Source organism: Microchirus variegatus (assembly GCF_963457635.1).
Source record: "Microchirus variegatus genome assembly, chromosome: 5".
NCBI lineage: Eukaryota > Metazoa > Chordata > Actinopteri > Pleuronectiformes > Soleidae > Microchirus > Microchirus variegatus.
Genome location: NC_139806.1, coordinates 10,513,264 through 10,537,856, shown reverse-complemented (window position 1 = coordinate 10,537,856; position 24,593 = coordinate 10,513,264). Strand labels below are relative to the sequence as shown.

The 24,593-nt window shown below is 41.3% G+C and overlaps 1 protein-coding gene across 1 annotated transcript in view; it reads left to right on the top strand.

Moving 5' to 3' along the window:
• Window positions 1-3,377: 3,377 nt before the first annotated feature.
• Window positions 3,378-24,593, top strand: part of tmtopsa (teleost multiple tissue opsin a) — a gene marked incomplete at its 5' end in the record, with an annotated part of 38,970 nt that continues 17,754 nt past the window's right edge. The window contains 2 exons of the mRNA XM_083889487.1: window positions 3,378-3,753; window positions 12,319-12,647. Coding sequence (XP_083745613.1) covers window positions 3,378-3,753; window positions 12,319-12,647 — 705 coding nt within the window. The remainder of the gene's footprint in view (window positions 3,754-12,318; window positions 12,648-24,593) is intronic.

Sequence of the window (24,593 nt, the reverse complement as noted above, 5' to 3'; positions counted from 1 at the left end):
AAATGCACCATTTCTGGACCTGACAGTGAAACAGTGGCATCTGGGGAAGAGGAAATACAAGGATCTACAGAAATATACAGCACATAAAAACCAAACAGAATATAGAGTACATTTCTACAACACTTTACAACCATTAACAACAAACATTCAAACAACACTCAAGTTACCTATGATTATATTCCTGATAAACCACATCTAAAAAGGTCAAATGCCAGTGTCTAACACTGAGCAACTGTGAGGCTTTCCATCGTGTAACAACCAGCTTTTTAGCAGCTGTGAGGCCAGGCTACAATGATAAACCTGAATTATTCAGACAAGAGAAGTCATTAAGTATCATAATTGGTACATTTGCTGGCACTGAGTGTTACAGCGGTGAAGCAACAGAAGAGTGCTTCTGGAGAACAGTCCCACATCATGTTCCAGGGGACATTAGAGTCCAAACAAAAAGAGCACTTTCATGCATCGAATCCAAACTTAACTCCACAGCAAATCACAGTGACGCCATAATAACCATAAAGCTTTTCACCAAATTATGCACAACACCTGTTCCTGTGATGAACCTCTAACATCGTTTACACTTAATCTTACAGAACCTTTTTCCCAGAGTGCAGCAATTATAATGAGCTAAAGAACCAGCGAAATACCAACTGCCCAGTTCCACGATGACGGCAAAGTGGGACGATGTTCGTAATAGAACCTTTGTGTCTTCATTCAACCCAATTATCGGTATCCCGGGAAGATGGTGTCAAGAGTGAAATGTCACTGTACAGTTCTCAGGGATAATTAACTTAATCTGGTTGACACGGGGCGATTTAGTGGGAAGCAAATGGAACAAACAATGAACGGGAAGAACAGGTTTCCACATATGATTGTGTTATTTTACATCCATGTGCAATCATGTTTCCGTCAAAGGCACATTTTAACCGGACCACATGCAAATAAGAACATGCTTTTCAATGCTTGACTTTCTTGACGGTCTTGGTATTCGGCATTCGCATACACCTGATATCTAATATCTAATTTACCTGCTGCTAGATGCAACGTTAGGAAAGCATTGGAGCACATTAGTAAACATAAATTCTGCTTACTCTTAACTCAATTATTACATTTACATTTTTAACTCAAACTGCCTGTTAAAACACCTTTTTTCCTTTATCAAAAATATAATAGGTTATTCATATGGTAGAGCTTTACCAGACAGGCCTGTGAAGCAGATACCATATGGATATTTAGCACTGTGGTGGACACGTTTGATCATGCTTGCTTTATGCAGAGAGAAGCATACACAGGCTGCAGTCTGTGGTGGAATATAATGCCTGATACACATTTTGTTTCATGCATTCCACTGCTCCTCCTCATTTCATTCTGAAAGCTAGGAGTGTGTGTTTCAGTGCTGACAGCTGGGAAAAACATTTATGATTACATTTCACAGATAAATTCAGCATGGAATGGGAAAGAAAAAGAGCAATTTTGACAGCGGACAATGTGCTTCATTTGAGAGGAAAAGGAGACCTACATTCTAAATATCCAAACATCTGCCAACAGTGCCTACAATATGCTAAACTAAGTCTTTCAAAAATGACCACTTCACCCAGCGTGGCAGGTCATCTTTTACATGGCAGTGATTCAGCCTCTGGTGAGTGGCTATGACTCAGCAGCTCATTTCCTGCCCAAATAACATACTTCAGTACATTTGTAAAATATCTGAAAGTTTCCGAAAAATACTCGATTGTAATACATTTAAAATAGTTGTGAAGGCTCCTGGTTTGTGGTCTTGTTCTGTGTGAAAATTACAGCGTTAACTGATCTTGAGTGTGTATTTATGACCCGAATAGAGGAAATCAATGCTGAGGCTTTGTTCTACAAAACAATTACATTTAATACATTTATTTCAAGGCTGTAGTTAAAACATGAGCCAAACGAGATTAAGTGACTGATGAATGGAGCAGCCACTGTGGGTTTTTCGCTCCTAATTCAGCACCATGGACAGGGCAAGGGTTTAAGTAAAATTATAACTATTTCTGTGTGATTACTCACACAGAAAACAGACATTTGGTGAGAAATAAAACTCACTGAAACAAAAGACATGACATCTAAAGTGTAAAAGAAGAAGCTTTTTTTAGTTTTGGTTTCAGCTCCTGCTTCTTTCTCACTGATCAGACATTCCAAACTCTATCCCCACTCAAAGGCATGTTTGAGTCTGTGTTTTCTAACAGGTTTTTAAATAACGGCTTTAGTTGGTACGTCGCTTAATGAGCAAGAGTTACAGCATCACTTACTAAACCTATGTATAAACAGAATATGGTTCAGTAACACTGTGCTCTGAAAGATGAGGGGTTTTGCATCAGAGCTGATTGTGATTTCTGTTTCTTTCTTTTCTTTTAATCATAACACAGGCATAGTTACAAAATCTGATTAACTGTTCTGGAGCCAAAAAAACAGTTTTCCCATATTTGTTTTCTTTTCAGAGCTTTTGGTTCTGGCTCAACGCTATGGGGAGCAGAATAATAATTAAAAAAAAACAATGATTAAACTCTTATTGCTTCTGCTGACTCTAAGCTCAGTTTGTTCACGTTAAGCTACTTTTCCTGTGATTCTAGGCAGAAATGCACGTGCACTGAAGAGAACATCTTTGTTTCTAACAGATCTGCACAAATATTATTTGAAATATGTCATTCAAATAAGAACTATGAAGTAAAAATGACCATTCCCTAGGACATCACCCATCATATCGCAATCCAAATTAGATATTCATTCAAAATCAGCCCTAAATGTAATTATGGACTATGATGACAAACATATGCTTAAATGCGATTAATCCTGATTTGTTTGTTCTACATATATAATGGTCATATATACATATATATATAAAACACACAATGCTGGTGTGATTGGTCTGGATTTCCATGCTGGTCCCTCACACGTGCGCTCCTCTTCCTCCCTCCTCCTCCTCCTCCCGCTCAGACGTCAGCTGCTGAGCGTGATTTAAACAGAGACTGAGAGGAAAATGTGTTTCTGTGAGAAACAGCAGCGCGTGTGGAAAGAGTGAGAGTTTGCCTTACAGGCGCCGTCACATGGTGGAGCAAAGCCAAAGCAAACTTTTTGTTCCCTCTGTTCTTTGGAGCACCCCCCCTGTCCCTGAAGTAGGACACACAAGTTTTGACATTTCCAAACAACAAACTATTTCTTTATATATTTACTTATTATACTACTTTTCCATTGGGCTCCACTTTGCTTTTAACGCGAGTATTGTCAACTTGGAACACCAGCTTTGTCTTTTATAGCTTTAGACCCCACAAAAAGGGAAACAAAAAGGGGGGCAGAGGAAATGCCAAAGCATTATTAGCTGCTGTTGAGTGCACCGCGGCTGAACTGCGATGATCGTGTCCAACGTGAGCCTGAGCGGCTGCGCGGAGGTCAACAGCGCTCTGTGCGCCGGAGCCGCGGGAGGAGGACAGCCGGGGAGCGGCTCGTACCGGCACACGCTCAGCCCGACGGGACACCTGCTCGTGGCCGTTTCCCTGGGCACGATCGGAGCACTGGGACTGATGAACAACCTGCTGGTGCTCGTGCTTTTCTGCCGCTACAAGATGCTGCGCTCCCCCATCAACCTGCTGCTGGTGAACATTTCCGTCAGCGACCTGCTGGTGTGCGTACTGGGCACTCCGTTCAGCTTCGCGGCCAGCACGCAGGGACGCTGGCTCATTGGGAAAGCGGGGTGCGTTTGGTACGGCTTCGCCAACTCCCTGTTTGGTGAGTAAACATGGTAAAGATGTGGAATGCGTGTGTGTATGTGATGTGATAGTTTGTTGTTGTTGTTGTTGTTGTTTTTTATGGCACATTTGTAGACCGCGGTGTTTGTTTGATTGGGTGTGATGAACGCTGCGCTATGATGACTCTTGGATTATATGAAGTTCATGTTCAGCATGTGTATGCTGTGACGGTGCGTGCGTGGATCTTTAAATACTGATAAATGCACCTGTTTCTGGTTGGTTATATTGTCACAGGAGCGGTGTTTTTGCTTGCTCTCAGTCTTTGTGTCTGTTTCTCCGTGTGTGAGATCATCCTGCAGAGTGCAGTCACGACAGAGAGCATGCATGCATATGTACTGTGCAAGAAAGTGCAGATGTTCTAATCTAAGAATATTGTACAAGCCACAAAGACAGGCATGTTAGCAGGTTTAAGTCCCCATTAATTACCAGTTGGAAAGAAAACATTTGTTTTCTTGCTATTTGCAATCCAGACTCGGATCAGACTGATATAATCACACCGCAGCCAGGGGTTATTCAGAGAAGCCTCCCTCGCAGATGCTCGGACAAACATGTCATTAGACTCTCTGAAAACACGTCACGCATGGGGCTGTCAGCAGGTGTTTTGGATGCAGAGTGTGCAGCACTCTGTTCAATGGCCGCTAAACGCTCGTTTAGCTCAGTGGAGTGGCTGTAGCCCTGCAGACAAGTGCAGCTTCATCACTGGACTGGCCGCGCTGTGTGTGTGTGTGTGTGTGTGTGTGTGTGTGTGTGTGTGCGCGCGCGCTGCTGTGCTGCAGGGACACGTAGTCTCAGTGCATGAGCAGGCGACTGTGGCAGAATAATATCACCCGAGGGAAACAGGTAATGAAGGCAGAGCATAGACGCTGGGGCACCTTTGCTCAGGAGTGCTGATTTAAAGGAAATGGGTCACAGTGATGTACCTGAGAAATAAGGGACTCACTCACTCACTCACCTGGATTTGGGCCAAACTGATAGACTGAGCTCCAAAAAAAAGGGTTAATTATCAGTTTTGGAGAGACTAGAAGTGCCCGATAAAAGACTTTAAATGGGGGCTTTGTATGAAACTAACACAACTAATATTAGTATAAGTGTTGCCATGTTTTTGCTTCCCAAAACTGCCCACATTATTCAGATTTGTGCATGAGCATGAGAATGAAGCACACAACAGTGAGTAGTGCACATTTCCAATTGAATTAATAATTAAATAATCAAATTCAGCGTCAATAAAAAGCTGACTGGCAAAGAAAAATCAGATGAAAAGGCTGATTAAAATGAGTCGAGAAATCATCAATACTGTGTGGCCAAAATTAATGAGCCAATCAAAAAAAACAAAAAAAAAAACAGCTGAGGTGGGATTTTAAAGGTGCAGAGAGCGTCAGACTCACTGATGAGTTGTAGTAGACTGTTCCAGAGATGAAGAGCTATACAGCGAACAAGCTCTGGACACCACGGGGGATAAGAGTGCAGGAGGTTCGAGCGAGGAGAGTAGTGAGAGTATGTGAAGGTGTGAGGCTGGAGGAGTTCTGGACTTGCAACTGTAGGCTTTGGAAAGCTGTGAAAGTAAGAAGGAGGTTTTGTAATGATGCAGTGTTGGAGGACAGGGGATGACATGATGGAGCTGGCAATGATTCAGGTGCTCACGCTTGAACATTTGTTTAAAAATTAGCATATTCTACACAGACTTAATATTCTGCTGTATTGATTTTTCTCACTACCGATTGACCCATTCACACATAGAGCACATCTACTACATATGCAGCATCTTCTCTATTACACATTATGTCATATCCATTCACAGGCTACCAGCACAGCCACAAGGACTTATTTGGAGTTCTCACATCAGCATGTCTACTTCTGATCAAACCTCACAGCAGGAAAATGATCTATTCACAGTTGCCTCTCAGAAAATATTTAGAGAGCGTCACATAGACTCGAGCGGTGATCCGTGTGTAGATTGGCACCAAAATATAATCATTTCTTCCTTCCATAACCTACATCCCCAGAAATGTAATCAAAACACGTCCACTACTTGATTTATGTGGCTCACAAATGTACAAACAAGACGCCATATTTTTGTCACTTTTCCATATTGGAACAAAAAAATGCTTTGAGGAATTACTAGTAAATGATAGAATTTCTATATAATATATCCCTGTCTCGGGCTCACCTGCAATACCGACGAAGCCCACCAGTGGGCTGACACTTAACAGTAAATGAGTTTGATACCAGATTGATCAGGAGAACCCATTTATGCATCAAACATGAAAGAGGCTGCTGTCACTCACGACTTCTGCCTCATGCTCGGTTTAAGGTCCCAGTTTCACTAATGACTTTAAAAGCTTCTCAAGCCGTCCAGACAACCTTTGAAGACCAGCAAGTCGGAGATATTGGCTTTTGAAAACACCCATTTCTTATCTCCCTGACATTAGCACAATGACATTTACGCCGCTCCGTTGAGCTGTCCAATCAAAGGGCACATGTTATTAAAGGACGTTGTGCAGTGTATGTTTTTTCAAATAGGACAGGACAACAGCTGCAGTTTGTATGAAGGCAATTTCAAATGTCAAACAAACTGAATTTATACGTTTACAGTCAGACGGTCTTACGCGATACCGCTCTCCACAGGAAATCAATCAGTACGCCTCGAATATGAAATTCTGCGGCTTATGTCTGGTTCTGTTTACACATCAACTCTAATCATCTACTGTCAGTGCGTAAGTCGCGCTTGAATAATTGACGTTTTCGTTACTTTGCTGCTTCTGTAAACTTTCCATCAATGAATCATTGTCACTGAATTTCATGGTCAGCATCTTCCCCTCAAAAAAGACCTGAAGTTAATTAGCCATGAAAATGTGCTTACGGTATTTAAAAGATGATTAAATTGTTCAGATCCAAACACAGTCCGGTCTGTACCAGTAACCACTGACTCAGCGTTCAAGGGCTCAAAACTCACAAAAACTTCCCTTTTATTCATTTCATTATGCCCAATCGACTAATGTTCAATGCACAGCAGCTGCTTATAATCTAAGTAACATTATATTAGGACATAAGGACAATTAAGATGTCAGGTATTTGTCCTGAGCCTGACCTGAGCCACCTACTTAAGATTTAGTTCTGTGACTGTGTTGTTTTGGGTCTTGCTGAGATTACCTTTGGTCTATTTTGTTCCTTTTCCCCCATACATTTGTATACATATGATATCTCCTCATGATGATTTTGCATTTATTTCTACTTATCTGGCGTCCCTGAAGTAATTTGCTGTCTTTTGTGGTCAATCGACATCTTTTTTTATTGCCGCTTTGCATGTCCTTGTCTTCATTGTGCACCCGTCTCTCGTGGTTATGTGCTTTTTTTGCATTTCTTTGTAGTCCTTCTGTCCCTCTTTGTTGTCATTCTGTACCTCTTTAGGAGTGTGTGAGGATTGCGATTATAGTTGTTTTGGTGACATTTGCAGGTAAAGCCCACAGGACGGCCTGACTCACCGAGTCGGTGGCTGTCAAATCTATCCAAGCAACAGAGGAGGGAACTAAATATTGACATACATAGCCACATTATTAGGCACACCTGATGATTGAAATGATAACATATCTAATCAGCCAAACACGTGGCAGCAATTCTATGTATTCATGACAATTAAATGTTGACAAAATAAAATTAGAAAAGCATTCCCTGGTCCAACGAGTCTCGACTTCTGCTGTGAAGTTATCACGTCAATATAGATCCAATAATACGAGGAATATGTCCAGTACCTTGTTGAATTTATCGCACAAAGAGTTGAGGCGGCTCCAACCAGGAACTTACCAGGTGTACTAGAAAAAGAGAGGCTGGTGAGTGGACAAGAAGACTTTTTCTCCTGTTTCCTTTACCACTATCGACCACTAACAGCCTTGGTTTTGTCAAATTTAGAAACAAACAAAAAAAAAACCTTCAGCACTGTGCTTAGTTTACAACTTACTTAAGTTTAGATACATTTCCAAAGCAGGACTCCTTACTTTCACTCATATAGTAAAGTACAGAGCCTCCCATGCTTATCAGTATCTGGGTGTATCAAACAGAGTTTGACACCAAGGCAAGTGCATGAATAGTGACATCCACAAGGAGCCAATTTATAAAAAATCTCTGACAGGACTTCAGGTTTTACAAGCTAAAACATTACATGAAGATGAAGACAGAGAGAGTGTGTTTGTGTGTGTGTGTGTGTGTGTGTGTGTGTGTGTGTGTGTGTGTGTGTGTGTGTGTGTGTGTGTGTGTGTGTGGGTGTGGGTGTGGGTGTTGGCTTACAGGCATCATTAGAGTGCCTATTGGTTGTGGATGAGTAACTCCTCGGTGGGCCCATGAAAACAGAGAGAGTAAGAAAGAGCAGAGAAGCGGGTCAGGGAAAAGGGAAAAGTGGAACTTCTTTCATTCAGATGAATAATGCCATGTGTGTCAAAATCCGTGTTAAGCTTCTCTTTAAGATCATTGTTACTTTCAATGAGAGGGCATCACTGTCAGTGACAAAAGACATTGTTAGCCTGGAGTAGGATATCGTATCCTGGTCCCTCTTCACATCGATTTCTACTCTTTTCGGCCCATGAAATCTAAGATTTCTGAATGACATAACAATAAGAGAACAACCACTTTGATTTGATCTGTACAGATTCACGTGCATCCGTACAAAACTCACGATCTAGACTTCCTTTGTACCTCCTAGCGCCAATTTTACAGCTTTATCTCTCCTGCATTTTTTTGAATTTCTCTCTCTCTACGCCTGCTCCTTTATTGTCTTCCATTATTCTGCAGAGGAAGAGGAGAGAACCACCCCCCCCCCCCCCGTTTTCATTTGACACCACCTCTGCGTGTCCCTGCATACGACTGGCTGCCTCCTTCTGCCTCAAGTGATCTCTGCACACAGTCACTGGATAAACTCTCTGCATAATTAAGTGCCCTCCTGCATGTGCACACACACACACACACACACACATAAATGATGACGTACAGATGTACAGAAGAGAAAAATGCATATAAACATGTACAGCACCTGGCCAGAGAGATGCTAATCTGTCTCGATGGTGAGGAAAGAAGTCCCAGCAGGGAGGGGAAAAACAGGAGTGGCAATGTGGTTCTGCTATAAAGGTCAGAGAGTGAGACACCTAATTGAGCTGGAGTAATCAATAGTGAATTAAAGGTAACAAAAGATATATTTAGTGATAAGGTATCTGGTTTAAAATTGTACATTAGAGGGAATCACACTCTGTGAGACTCTTTAATGCTACCCCAATACTTGGTACCTAACGAAAGTCTTGTCTTTTGTTGAGGATCATGATGGACATCACAGTATTTCTCTACTGCAGTGGTGACTGAGGCAAAAAAAAAAGAAAAAGTATGATGGGATTTATAGAACAAACAAAGCTTTACACCATCCTGTGTTTTTCATCCCAGCGTTCTTTTCTTGGATACACAGAGTGATCACAATACTAAGCCAGATACTTTCTAACAGACAAATAACACAATGACAGTCAGGGAACACAACACAGCGACGAACAAAGACGCTTTTTCCCCTTGATTTAAGATGTTATTGCATCACAGCGCGTTTCATTTTCAAATATTAGATTGGAGTGCTGCGTTTGATCTCGCCTGAAGTCTGGAGGATAGATGAAGAGGGATGTTTAATTTCAGTTGCGGTAAAAAAAAAAATATATATATATATATATATATATATATGTATATATATATTTATATATATCAATTCTTCCAAAGCTCTGTGGTTGTCTTTCACATTTACACTGCACTGGCTTGAATAAAGATTCCCTCCACGTTTCCAGAGACAGAACAGTAGGGATGTGATGGGATTTGCAAACAATAACTGATAAATTATGATAAACTTCAACCGTTTTGTAGAGCCTGAGGCCAGAGGATTTCATTGTCGGTATTTAAGTTTGTTTACACTGTACGTGAGTCATCGGGGACAACTATTAATAAGTCTGAGAAATAGCGATTCTATTTGGCTCATGATGCCATTTTGGGCTCACCATGTACAGCTAAAGTGAAGGCCCACAGAAGCTTTTGCTGTGCAGTATCATTCTTTGCCTCTATTTTGTTATTTTAGTAATCAGGAAATCAGTGTGTGACTATGTTACCTTACTTATTCCGACCCAGTAAAACTCTTGTTTTGAATGCGTTTGACGCTCACATAGGGAGTCATGTATGGCAGCAACTTTTTATTACCGATTAACCAATTCGTTTTTGTCCACAAACTACAGAAATTCAGTCCAGTGTCACAGATAAGCAAACAAACGCGATATAATACAGTAAATATTGACATTTAAGAAGCTGACAACACTGAAGGCACTCAGTTTTAAACAAGAAGTAGCAGACGGCATCAGCCAATCCACCTGTTGTGAGACCACAGTGAAATGAAATCATCCTTTGTCAAAGCACATGGGGAAACAACAACAAGCAATTTGTTGTAAAAGTGTGTAATATTGCACAACAGAGCTAATAAAAGCCTGAGGGCTAAGCAGGAAAAGCAACATCATCACAATATCTGGGGCCACAGACGAGTAAAAGCAGGCGGTGCAGCACGCTCGATAAAATGTACTCTAACCGACCATTTATCAAGTCCACCTGTTCACAAATATATATCGCATCACATGGCAACAACTTAGTTGCATATTAATGCAGCCAAGCATCAGAATTGGGGAAGGAAGGCGATTTAAATGACTTTGAATCGTTTGGTCTGAGGCATTTCAGAAACTGCAGATCTACTGAGATTTTTATGCACAACCATCTCGAGGGTTAAACAAGAATGGCCTGAAAAAGAGGAAATATAAGTGAAAATGCTTTGTTGATTGCAGAAGTCAGAGGAGAACACAAACTGTCAAACCTTGAATTAGATGAACTACAGGTGGCACTTGTTGTCCTGTGTACCAAATAAAATGGCTGATGTATACGCAATTACATGCAGAAGTTAAAAAAATAAAAATGTTTTCTAACTTGTTCTAATTCTTTACTTTTATACTACATCCACCCAAATGAAAAATCAATGGGTATGAAGTTCGGTCTTGTGGATTACAATGCCTTGAAAACATAAAAAGGACAAAAAAGGCTAAGGGATGAGCATAAATACTGAGATTTACTGCTGGTCTGTCTCTGACTTAAGTGTGAATCTATATGTACGCATGTTCACAGCGCTTCCAAAAATCTAAGTGAGCTCCTTTAAATCTCATCTCTTGCATTTCATTGCACAGATTCTGTGAAGCCGAGACACTACAGGGCCGTTCAGATTTACAGCAGCACGTATCTGCTGCAGACAGATGATACTTCTACGTTCAATCCAGGGTTGTTGGTTTTTTTTATGTTGGTCATTTCACTCGAGAAATAATTATAACCCTCCCTTTTTCAAAAGCTGTAAACCATGAAGCTCACTCAAGGTGTACTTTTGATTTGAGAGAATCAAAGTGACTGTGTACGTTTATATGTTAATGCACAGTAGATAAACACTTGGGCAGATTTAGTCTGAATTTGATGGCCTCATTAAATGTGATGTACAGTAGTCAGCATGTCGAGTGGCACAACAAACCAGCACATCAAGCCTATGGTGTTACATCCCGCTCATGTACTACACACACACACACACACACACACACACACTGACAGGTTTATTAGGTTCGCCGGTTTTATAGCTTGTTAACATAAATATTTAATAAGCCAATGACATCGCAACAAATCAGTGCATTTAGGCATAAAGACATGGTGGAGATGGCCAGCTGAACATCAAACTGAGCATCAGAGAGGAAAAGAAAGGTGTATTTCAGAGACTGCTGATTTACTGGGATTTGTCATACAGTATATCCATCTCTAGGGTTTACAGAGAAGGGTTCAAAAGAGAGAAAATCCCCAGCGAACAGCAGTTCGTTTGTCAAAAAATGCCCTCTGTTCACACCCTGGGAGAAGGATCCCTCCTCTGTGGCTCTTTACCGCTGTACACAGGTTTTTGTGGAGTTTTTCTTCACTCACTGTGAGGGTCTAAGGATAGAGTCTAAGAATAGAAGGTCTAAGGATAGAGGGTGTCACTTGCTGTACAGAATGTGAAACCCTTTGTGGCAAACTATAATTTGTGATGTTGGGCAAGGATAGAAGATCTAAGGATATAGAGTCTAAGGATAGAAGGTCCAAGGATAGAGGGTCTAGGGATAGAGTCTAAGGATAGATGGTCTAAGGATAGAGGGTGTCACATGCTGTACAGACTGTGAAACCCTTACAGGCAAACTATATTTGTGATGTTGGGCAATATAAATCAAACTTGACTTGACTTGTTGATGCCAGAGGAGATTGTGTAGACTGGTTTGAAATAATAGAAAGGTAACAGTAACTCAAATAATTACTAAATAATAACTAAGGTCATCGCTAAACACCCAACACATCAAAGTGTTTAACAGATGGGCTACAGCAGCAGAAGACCACACTGGGTGTTACTCCTGCTGTCTTGTGTGTCCTGTCTGCATGATTGGTTTTGTCACCTGAACATATTCCCTTTCTTTTTTCTTTTTTTTAATTAATGCAGGTATTGTGTCCCTCATCTCCCTGGCTGTCCTCTCTTATGAGCGCTACACCACCATGGTGGTCCCTGCTGAGGCGGACGCCTCCAACTACCGTAAGATCTGCCTCGGCATCACCCTGTCCTGGGTGTACTCCCTCATCTGGACCACGCCGCCACTCTTTGGCTGGAGTCACTATGGTCCAGAGGGTCCCGGGACGACGTGCTCTGTAAACTGGATGGCCAGGACGGCGAATAACATCTCTTACATCGTCTGCCTGTTTGTCTTCTGCCTCATTATTCCATTCCTGGTGATCGTGTTCTGCTATGGGAAGCTGCTGTGCGCCATCAGGCAGGTAAGTCAATGGGGAAATGGGGACGACATCCATTAAAACGGCAATATTCGCACAAAATAGCCCTGGTTGCACCATCAACACTGTATTATGCAACCTGGGTTATTTCAAGTAAAATGATTTGTTCAATTTTTCAAAAACCTTAACACTCTAGGTTGTCAATGTGTGTAGCAGCTCAGCTGCAGTGAGCAGTCGCACACACTGATGAAAGAATATATAGTATATGGTTATCATAAAGGAGAATATATTTATAGCAGGGGGAATATTTCTGCTTTAATGTTCTATGCACACATTGTAAATGTGTATATTCCAGCACATTATCTTTATCATCCTCTCTGTTTTGGTCCACACGCAGCTCCATCAAAACATCCATTGAATGTTTTTGCAAACGCGTTTAATGGACAATCACTCGCTTTTTACTAGGTCCACAAACAGTATGCTCAGTGTCAAACCTGCTGTTATACTTTGGGTAACAAAGTAACACAAAGTTTATTATGTAGGTTACAATGATAAACGGAGCTCCTGCATGTAAGGTATGGGTGTGACCACTGCAGTAGCAGCTGATTAAACAGATGCTGGAGTCTCACACGCTTGTGTTACACTCTACATTACCAGGGACGTTTAAATTAAGAACACAAGCGACAGCCGTGGGAGTAAAACCAATTGCTTTAAATCCTGGAAGCAAAGAAGTGTCTCTACTGCAATATTGACACTGTGGGTCATGGCTTATGAAACAGTTTTGATTTGATTCAAGCACATAAAAGAGAGTCCAAATTCTTAAGAAATTGTTCCTTGAAATGTATGGAAATATTAAATATTTATGGAACAGGTGGCCAAATGCAGGAAGTGGACTACAACGCAGGGCATTGTGGGTAAATGCAACGCAATCATACGCGCGCATAGATCGATAGTCGGGAGAAGTGGTTTAGCAGTGTACTGTATATATGTAGAATGTTTTCTTGTTCGTTGTTTGCCGTCTTCTTCAGTAATTCTTGATGCAGCGCCACCTCAGGCGAGGAGGGGGAATGCGTTATTCAAAAGGTTTGGTTCGTTTCACTAAAGTGCAGAGTGAAAGCAAACTCGGACCGGCTGAATGTTGCAACGAGTCCCCAATCGTATGGAGTCTAGCGGACTATTAGGTGTGAAAACAACCTTAATTTCACAATATAGGGACACAAATGCCCGCTGAACTCCGTCACAGCAGCAACATGCACTAAAATCAGGCTGTGCTTAAAAACTAGAAAAGCACTTGGAGAGCACAGACCTCCGCCAAGGCAGCTCAGTGCCTACAAAATACACCCTGCCGGTGCGCAGCGTGTACTGATCACACAGACATTTCCTGAAAATTTCATCCAAATCTGTCCGTTACTTTACGACTTATGTTGGTCACTAACAGACAGACAAACAAACAAACTCTGGCAGGAAAAAAAAGGTGCAGCCAATGCGTCCCGACTCCGTCCCATCTGCTGTCTCGTCAAAATGTGCTCTTCAACTCAGTGTTATGTTGGGTGAATTGGCCTTTTTATTAATGTGTTGCTGTGCGAGGTTTTCTTCCCCTTTCTTTGCTTTTTTTTTTTATCCGTTTCATTCACTTTGCCACTTTTCTTTTACTGCCTTCCACACTATCTATTTGCTGTCTTCCCTCATCAGCAGAAACACACAGTTCTTTGTCCAGATGAAAGGTGAGGGTCGAGGAAAAGTGCTTCACTCCTTGGCTCTTTGTCTTCATACAGCTTTGCCTTTGTTGCTCTCCTGAAAGTCTCTCATGTATCTATTATATGTCACGCTTAACTTCTTCGCACTCTTTCGTCTGTGCAGGATCACATGTGCATTACTTATCTCGTTTTAAACGGCTCACTGTGCCGCTCACTGATAGCGCCATGTCAAAGTAAATGCCTACGTTCAGTAGTCCGGTCAGGCTGGATATGAAAAGCTGGAAAAAGATCTAAGTAGGTCAGCAAGTTGCCTATTAAAAGTTCCCTTTCCTAATGTGATGATCATTTGGGCAATCCACACGGGGTCTGATCCGAGGTGGTCTGACATGTTTCATCTGAGACCAAATATCAGAGGAAGACGGTGTGAAGAGAGCGTGTAGGAGGTTGAGTCACTGTCACACCTTTCTGTGAAGTAACTGGCATATTTCAGATTCCAGGACATGAATAAGTGTCTCTTAATTGGTTCAATTTTGCTTCACTCACTCATTCATTAAATGCTTCCGGAGAGGATTTTAATAAAAAAAGGAATGGAGAAAAACACACCGTTAAAAAAGAGATGACAGACAGACACATGGGCAGAACCCGTCAGTGATTGCTTTCAGACACTTCTTGACTGTCTGTCAGTGTTGTCACCTCTTTTGCACTGTTATGGCAAATTGAAGTGTTTTTCAGTGCAGAGGACAACTGTGAGAGGTGAGTTTGTCTCTTTGCGAGCACTTGAGTCAGAGAAGATCTCATAACAGGTACACGGTCTGTTTTCCATTATTGACTTCGGGCCTGGTGTCACTTTCTCAACCACGTTGACAGATTGCATCGGTTGCTATGGAGTAAATACATAGGATCAGGCAGTGTCATCGATTTTTGTAAAAATGATATCTTTCACCCTCTTATGACCATCATGATAATCAGGCCGCCTGGATTTATTTTGATTTTATGGCTTTGGCCTTTTCCCAAGATAACGTTCACTTTTGATATCTGCCAGTTTTTAAACCGTTTAGGAATCAAAGGACTCATATTATACCCTATTTCTCCAAGTTAAACTAGTTCCCTGGTGTCCTAATGAACATGTCTGTGACATGCTTTGGTCAAAATACCATGAGGATGAAGCACCACAGCAGTTCAATCACCCTGCCAAAACAGCTCTGTTCAGAACGCTCTGTTTAGTAGTATCTCTTTTTTTTAAAAACGGACAGAAAATGACAACACTACTGGGAGCTAACAGCAAGAGAAAAGTGATAATTTGCAGGCTCTAGCAGGCACATTGCCGTCATATATAACATGTATCACTGGACAGATAAATCCTCTGAGGCTGGAAGTTTGTGGAGAACTCTGTGCTGCACTGTGCAGACAAGAATAGAACTTTTCTCGGACAGTGGAAGTCAACATGAGTGTTTTATCTCCTGTACTTAGACTGAGGGGGACTTTTTTCACACTTTGCCAACTGATAGGACCTCCAGATTCTGAAATAGGATTTAAATTATTAAAAGGTTGATTTTGTATAATATGGGACCTTTAAGGTACTGGATCACCAAACGGATCTACCTTGACATATTGGGTAATTGAGGTCATTGCTGCAATGATTTTTTTCTTGCTCTGTTTTCACTCTGATGTATTTATTACAAACCACACAAAAAAAGCAGTTTTCATTCAATTCTAGTTGCAGAATTGTCTCACTCGGCTTTTCACCCTCTTTAGTGTGTCCTCGTATTCTTTCAGCACCGAGTTGTATATATTTGGGTACCAGTGGACCTCATATAACCTCCGGCAAGTTACCATGGCAACTGTCTTCTTTGTTGTCTTTCGACCAAGAAAAGTGCTCAACACTAACTGGAATGGAACGTATTGTACTACAGGGAGCATGCACAGCCGCTGCAGATTCAAACTGGACATAATTATGCTTGTGGTCGCCCACCGAAGATTAAGTGGTTGCAGTAATGATTTTGGCTCTTATGATTCTTTATTCAAACTAATCAGTTCATCAGCGGTGTCGCATGACGTGGTCCAAACACCCGCCGGCCTCTTCCCTCAGTGTCATCAAGCTATCAACACAAAGCAGCATTTTATATTCCGGTGCTTGGACAGTGACATAGATCCATGACACGTTAGAACAACAACAAACACACACACACTCACACATACACACACACAAACAAAGAGACAGATGGAGCCTCCCCCCTCCCTTCTCTCAACATCTTTTTTTATGGTTTGAATTCATTATGGGACTCATTGTCCCTGTGGATATCGAGCAACACTCTCATGTGCTACATAATTTTCCATCATCATGCAAGTTATGTGGTGGAGAAGTAGAGATGTTAATAATATCAACCTGCAACCTGCATCCACTTCCTCTGCACGGCAACCGTGGGGGACATAGGACAAAAGGCGGGGTAGCACAGGGCCATATAGAGACATGAACACTCACACCTACGGTCAATTTAGAGTAGCCAATTTGCCTAATCCCCAAATCTTTGACCTGCTCTGTGCTCTAACTTATCCAGTCCAGTTTTGTGGTGGATATACAAACCCTAAACTGCTGTTTTGCACTTGCCAAAAAGTGGCTGTAGATTCCACATTGTGACCTAAAGGTTTTTTTCTGCCTCAAAACCACTTGATTTGAGATTGGCAGCCCTATGATATACTTTACTATACACTACACTAATACAAACTTACAGTACTTAAGTTTGATATATGGTTTGGCTGCTGTATTTGGTATTTTTATTTTAAAGTACATTTTGATGCATCTTTGCCCATATGTGGCAACAACTATGCCTTGTCCTCTTTGTCCTATTGTTGTTTTTACTTTCTCATCTCTGTATTCACTTGCCCTCTGAGAATCCTTCACCAACTCTCTGTTTTTCTCTTTTAACATCACTGCAGGCTGGCATATCTTGTGCGAGTGTGTGTTTATCATCGCTCACATTTTCCATACAACACACGCGTGCACACACACACACACACACGATACGTGCACACCTAAAAAAAAAAGCTCATCTAATTTTCTTCAGTCACTGCTTCAGTCCCTGCTTTCTCACTCCGCTCTTACACTCTCTTAAAAACCCTCTCCTTCTCCATCTTTCAGCCCAGTCTTTCCTTTTCACGGTGCCATTATCATCCATCTTCTTCACCTTGGTTGTCTCAGTTGTCATTATAACTTCCATCCCGTCTCCACCTTTTCACCCTCCCGGAAAGCAAACTGGCACACGTTGTTTTTGTATGAAAATGAGGCACATTTACATTTGACAGCAAGAAGGCAGACTAAACAAGGAGCGAGCAAGGGCAAGGGACTTTGACTTTAAATAATGTGCATGAGCTTTTGGTCATGGTGCCCGGCCAATGAAAAAAGAGAGAAAAAGTAATTGTTGCGTTTAGATTTATGGACGGGAGGATGAGCAGTTTTTTCGGATGGGTTTGATGAGCGCAAACATGACAGTCACAGAAGAGCAGATAAACTAAAGTAGTGATTTCCACTCACAGTTAACCCAAAGTAATTGAATCAATGGTTTCCAAACAGGAGTTTATGGTAAGAAGATGTATTAGTCAGGTAATAAAATGTGTTGACTTAGGTAAGCTAATGAGTTTAAACTTTTTTATTAAACAATTAGAACACTTGCATGTGGGAGGGAAATAGAGAATGGCAACAACACAGTGACATTAAATCACAAATGCAAACGGTTACCTCATCAACCTATTTTAGTCTGACAAACATCACACGGTCCAAGCAGCGACACATGCTCAAATTGACAAATTTGAATTCTAAGCGTACAACGGCACTAATTAATAAACTACTAATCAGGGTGTTATGTCGATTAGTAGATCGAGTTCCGATAAAATTAAGTTTGTGTCAGAATAGGCAGACGTCTGACCCCCAGCAACTTTGAGAGTGGATGGAGTCGAGTCGGGATAAGGGGGGTGTGAAGATTGGAAGAAGGAGAAGGAGGACATTGGACTGCGATGGGAAGCTTTGAACGGTGTTGAAGAACTTTGAACTGCGGACAGAAACTTTTTAAGAATGTTAAGAAAGAGGAGGAGGAAAAAGACCCACCCAATAAATGAGGAAGGGCAGCATTATGAAGATTAGGTACTTTAGACTTGCATCCTGTCATTAGCAGCTTGACCATGATATTGGACGTAAATAAATGCTCAGTATCTGCAGAATATTATATTATTACTGCAGACAGAGCATTTTGGTTCCTATTGCATCTTTTATTTAGAACCATGGCAGGTTAGTGACAATTATGAGAGGAAATGAATAAAGGTATCTACTATCTTCTCAACAATTCAACAAATCAAGGTTCAGGTCTGCAGTTCTTGGTTTGCCTGATGGTGTTTTTTGTCTGTATTAATAGACTGGACAGATGAAGTATGAAAAGCAGATAAAAGAGCCAAAGGTCATAATAACCAATCCTGCAAAAGGCCACATGATAGGCTTCCACTTTGATCAGTAACTTGCCCCAAACAGCTTATGTTCTGGCAAAGACAGAAAGTAACTCGCTGACCCATAAACTTCCTCTGTGTCCAGATCATTTCAAGTGGGACAAATGCTTTCTTTCTGTTTTTCTTACCCAGTCGCTCAAATCACTATCTATCACGTCATAAAGTCATTAAATTATTCAGATATATTAATATTAATTATTGAATCGTGAACTATAAACTCTGCAAAAAGTTTGGATGGCTGTCATCACAATCCCATACACAGTAAATAAAAAGGGGCATCTGGTAAGTCCCAGTTCATTTGCCTCACAAGAAAACAAAGTGGGACAGAAGGATCTGAAAGAATCAAACCCGCTTTTTAACGTATTAGATTTCGTGTTTGCTTCCCAAAGAGGACACAAGTATCAAAGTTACATCAATATCCCCAAACAACCGAGGGGGAAGAAATGGAGACACCAAAGAAAAGCTTCTGAGTCTGAGTCATCAAGGTCAAATGGCAGATGATTATAACAAGTGATGTTTAAATGTGAGATCACGTGATTAATGTAGAACTAATACAAAAGGAAGCATATTTCATTTTAGGTACTACTGTTAAACAATATCTTTGACAGACTCATGTGAGCTGCAGATGGAATGTGTATGCACTTACACACTGTACACAAGAAAAGAAAAATCAATTATATACATACACACACAAACACACACAAAAGCCAAACTAAAGTGCTGTCAAGGTCTCATTACAGAAGCAGGACACATTTGGAGAGCATGGTCAGTTCTGGCTTCTTATCTTATATCTTTATGTGCATTAATGTGAATTATTTCAGTGCAAAAGGTAACAAAGCCTCAGGTAATGATATAACCAGGCAGTAGCCACTAGTGAATTAATGTTTCATTCTTTATCAAGTACCTGCAGGCAAAAAAGGGGTTTGCTGTGTGTGCTGCAGGATGTTAGTCGTTTTCATTTTGCTCATGTTCTGATCACCCCACCCATCCTGACCCAATAAGCCATGGCCTAATTAGAGACTGTGAGTGTGAGGCAGCCGCTCATCTGAGAGCGCCGGCTTCTGCGGCCATCTCTCTGGACAATATAGCAGCATTTTGTCACTAGCTTTGACATAATACACTCTTGCTTATTTATTCAGCATAGCAGTCATGAACGGCGATTAATTTCATGGAATTATAGTCTAACTCTGGCCCACCTGTATTTCTCCTCAGGATATAAATCTAACATACCTCTGGAGAATTGTGCATTGAAAGTGGAGCAGCGGCCACAGATATATTATCACGTTGATGGTGGTTGCTCCATGTTTCATTTCTTGCCGGTCCCTCCGAATAAACACCGTCTGCTCAGTGACATGTTGATATCGACTGGAGATTTATATTCCAAACTAATTCTATTTCTTAATTAGATCACAACGTTTGGAATGGAGAGGTTTCATAATTTGCGTTCTGCTTTTGCAGTTTCTTGTGACCAATTAACATGTTGTGCATTTTAAACATTGCACAGAGCAGAATGTTTTAAAGGACTCATATTATACCCTATTTCTCCAAGTTAAACTAGTTCCCTGGTGTCCTAATGAACATGTCTGTAACATGCTTTGGTCAAAATACCATAAGGATGAAGCACTGTTCAGAACGCTCTGTTTAGTAGTATCTCTTAATAAAAAAATAAATAAAACAGGAAATGACATCAGCCACAGAGGCTACTGGGAGCAAACAGCAGTTAGCATTTGGAAAAGTGATCATCATTGCAGGCTCTAGCAGGCACATTGCCGTCATCCATGTATCCACTGGACAGATAAATCCTCTGAGGCTGGAAGTTTGTGTAGAACTCTGTGCTGCACTGTGGAGCCAAGAATAGAACTTTTCACAGACTTCCAGTTTTAGGATGCCATTGCCCTCGCCAGCACTCTCGCATGTTTTACGGACAAAGCAGAGCTCCGCGATACAAGAATTCCAGGAAAATACGAGTGAGTCCTCTTTTTCGGACTGGTAGGGCCTCCAGAGTCCCAAATTTAAGTATTAAATGTTAGTTTTTCACAATATGGGACCTTTAAAGAATAAAAAAAAAACACAACTACTACATGTTGAGAGGGTCTGTTCTAGAAGTTCAACATCAGAAAATGTGTTTTTAAAAGTGTGTAGGATTTTGCGGCATGTCACACAGAGGTTACACATGATAACCCTCCTCTCACCCTGCCCTTTAAATATGCAGGAGAACATGCAACATGGCAGTGCATCATGTCGGATGACCAGTTCCCTAGGTAGATACAGGTTATAATTAAAGATTAAGATAAAAAACTATGCTTTTTCAGGAGCGTATGAACTCGATAAATCATACTGGACATAGTAATGGAGTAGTTTTGCACTTTGGATAATGGTTTTCCTTAGCTATGTTAAATTTAAATATTCATGTTGGTAACTAATTTGTTGTCGGAATGAAGTGTCTCATTATGTTTTCCACTGAAGCCTCACTGGGAAAATCAGTTATACGGTACACACCGGGTATGTGTTTAAAGCCATACACACGGTGTGTGTGTGTTATAGGCAGTTCCAGGACACGCTGACTGATGAGCCGTTAGCCTCCCTGCTGCTAACTCATGAAACTCAGTCATACTATATGACTCTTATGTGTGCACAAGCGTCTATAAATGTGTGTGGGGGAATAATATTTCCCAGCATAATGTGACGTGGAAGTGTCCACAAGTTTTATTGAGCAGATTTGGATAATGGGAATATGCTAATTTTGTCACACATTCTTAAATCCACACTCTTACATGTTCAGGATCACCTGTTCACTTACTTATTCGTGTAATTATTCAATCATCACTGGCTTAAGTGGCAGTTTAGTACATATTTTATACGTGTACATTATTATGTTTAACGTACACGTCAAACATCAGTGACGAAAATGAAGCGTACTGGATGCATTCTGTATCACAGAATTTCTTGCTTTTACTTTAGGCACTCTGTTAAAGGGGATATATGAACAATATGTACAACAGTTACATACAAGTTGTTGTCTTTCATGCTTTTATCATATTTTCCACTGTGTTGATTATTTAACGCACCTCCGTTCAACTTCCGCCTCTACGGATCTACGTCGTTTTTAGATTGAAACTGTTCTGTAAAAATCCGATTAGAATTGCATTTGAAACCACCTTCGTATGACCACCTCGAAAAAAAATTAAGGCTAGATATAATTTGAATATGCTCTGATTTGGGCTGCAGTCCAAACAGGGCCTTAGGCTTCACCTCATTTATTTCTCACTGATTCCAATGTTTTAATATCCACATTTTACGCCTCTGATATATCACAAAAGCATAGAGTGAATGAAGGCTGTCCACATGGCTGTCTCTGTGGGAGTTTGTCTGTCACTGCATGTGTTTGAATTACAGGGACTAAGTGAGTCCAATCATCAAATGAAATGAAATGAAATAAAATGCCAACTCTTTCAACAAAACCTGTCACTTGAATGTGAGCCCTCAAGTGCTCAATTTACTCCAGCCAATTGACAATTTCCCCCACAGAGTTCCACCTTGTATTCAGCTTTGTGATGTTATTCTCTTCAATTTAACAGGAGTTGGAGGTTCAAACAGAATATTTGAGGATCCAGACATGTGAGGCATTCTTGATGTCAAAGATGTCAGTTGCGTTTGCTGAAAAGCAGACATGTGTAAGGACTGCAATGCACTCAACTTTGACAGCTTGTTCACAGCTGGCAGATATGATTCTTTTCTTTCTCAGTATTTGGTGAATTCTGTTAAGACTTCCGACACTTGGGAGGAACATCACTCTTCTGATAGTCCCATAAGAGCTTGTAAGAAGAAGGGACTAGAGGCACGATCTCCAGACCAAAAAGCAATTTAACAGTGAAAAGAGGCCTTTTGCTCTATATTTCAACGAGTCAATTCTGTACCAATCATCATGTCCCTTAGGTGTAGGGACGTTCCAAATGAAAATGAATGTCCCAGAACTTCATCTCCAGTGCACACACACGACACACCGACCCCCAATTCAATACATCCGGCCCCCGAGTTCCCCCAGCATCCTGATGGAGCCTCGCCCGTAATTTCAGTCGTGATTTCCTCCTTTACACGCCGTTTGTCTGTAGAGAGCAGTTGGTGACGCTTATTCCCAAGCACTTGGCAGATTTACTTGACTTTCCTCTCATTCAATAAAACTACAATCATGAGAGGTGGAACAGGAGGATAGGAAACATCGAAGAGGAGGAGCGTTGGGAGGGGGGCAGCGAATGTTTGTGAAGCAACTCGATGCAGCATTGAGGATTCTTGCTGAGAGAGGACCTTTGATGGGCGAAAGGCCGGTGTAGTGTTTGGCAGACCCCAAGAGGCTAGTGGTGTACTAAAGCAACAGTCCTGCTATCAATCATGGTTAGCAGCCAAAGACTGTGCTGGCAGAACACAGGAGCCGACTCAGGAGCTGGAACGCTGAGGCAAAACAAGGCAGGCAAAAGTGCTGCGCCTAGTCTATGTGTTTTCCTGTTCTTGTGTGTGTGTGTGTGTGTAGCTGAAGTCTGGTTCAATGAAAGTGTGAAATGTACCATCAAATCAGTCGCTGGGCCGCTCATGGTATGACTGATTTAGACTGCACAGTGCAACACTTTAAAATGTGTCAAGCTACAGAAATGGACAGGTAAAAAAGTATTGCTTGACACTCTCTCCTTGTGTCGCGCACCTGTGCAATTTCCTTGTGACACCAACATATTCATATTCACTGGAGGGTTAGGGTTAGGGAGTCCAGGCACTGTTTACCAGTTAGCTCCTTTAGCGCGCCTACAGTCGTACTGGAGTGGTCTGTTTATTAAAGGAAAATAACAGCGCCACAAATAACCAGCGTGCCTCTGTTTTTAAAGTTAATTAAAATTAACCATTACTTTAGAGACTCATTTTAACAATCGGGAGTCACGTAAACATGACGTCACATGCTTCTTTTTCCGGTCAGTCGTCATAGAAACGCCTCACGCGTTAACGGTGAAGCCTTTAACGTAACCAGCACAAATTTTGTTGTTTTGTTCTTTGCGCCCCCAGATTTGTTCTTTGCGATGTGGTTTTTTTGTTTGTGGGTGGGCCTTAGGAAGCTGCCTGCTGATTGGCTGGACCCGGTTGTCATGCGCTTCGAGTCGATGTCCATCTGGGACTCGTTCTCCAAGTTTTACCCGTCAATATCGGACATTTGATTATAAATATCTAACGTTTGTCAGATTGCAAACATTAGATACTTAAAATTATATTGTCGGATGTCGACGGGGAACGAGTTCCAGGCGGAACTGTCTTGTCCTGGGACATCGCAGCAATAAAATTATTCTTGCAAGTTCAGACAGTGTGTGAGCGTTTCCTTGCAACTGGAAAACTCAAATTGAAAAATCATTGAGTTATGTCGAGCGACAGTTGTCAAAAGTATAAACCAGGGCTGCTGGGAATCAACTTCACTTTGATATGGCACAGTTTCAGTCCTGCCAGCGAGGAGAGAAAGATCACAGAGGCGTTTTTGCAGCTGAACACCACCAAGACTTTTCACTTAAAAACTCCAGCAATTATAGCAATGCCAGAAACTAAATCAGCTACCTTTATTACATTTACAATCCCGTAGTGTCCCAGTTAAGTTCACTCAAGGGTTGGTGGTGTTTTGATTGCAGCACATGCTGTCATAAAATTAGAAAACAACGTGTAAGTCATGAGGATCACTCGTTTTGTAGGGATGAGACAGGCATTTGAAAGTTCAGAAGTTTCCCCCTCATTAAATGAACTTAAAGAGAGTTCCTCTCAGCCATCATCTCGT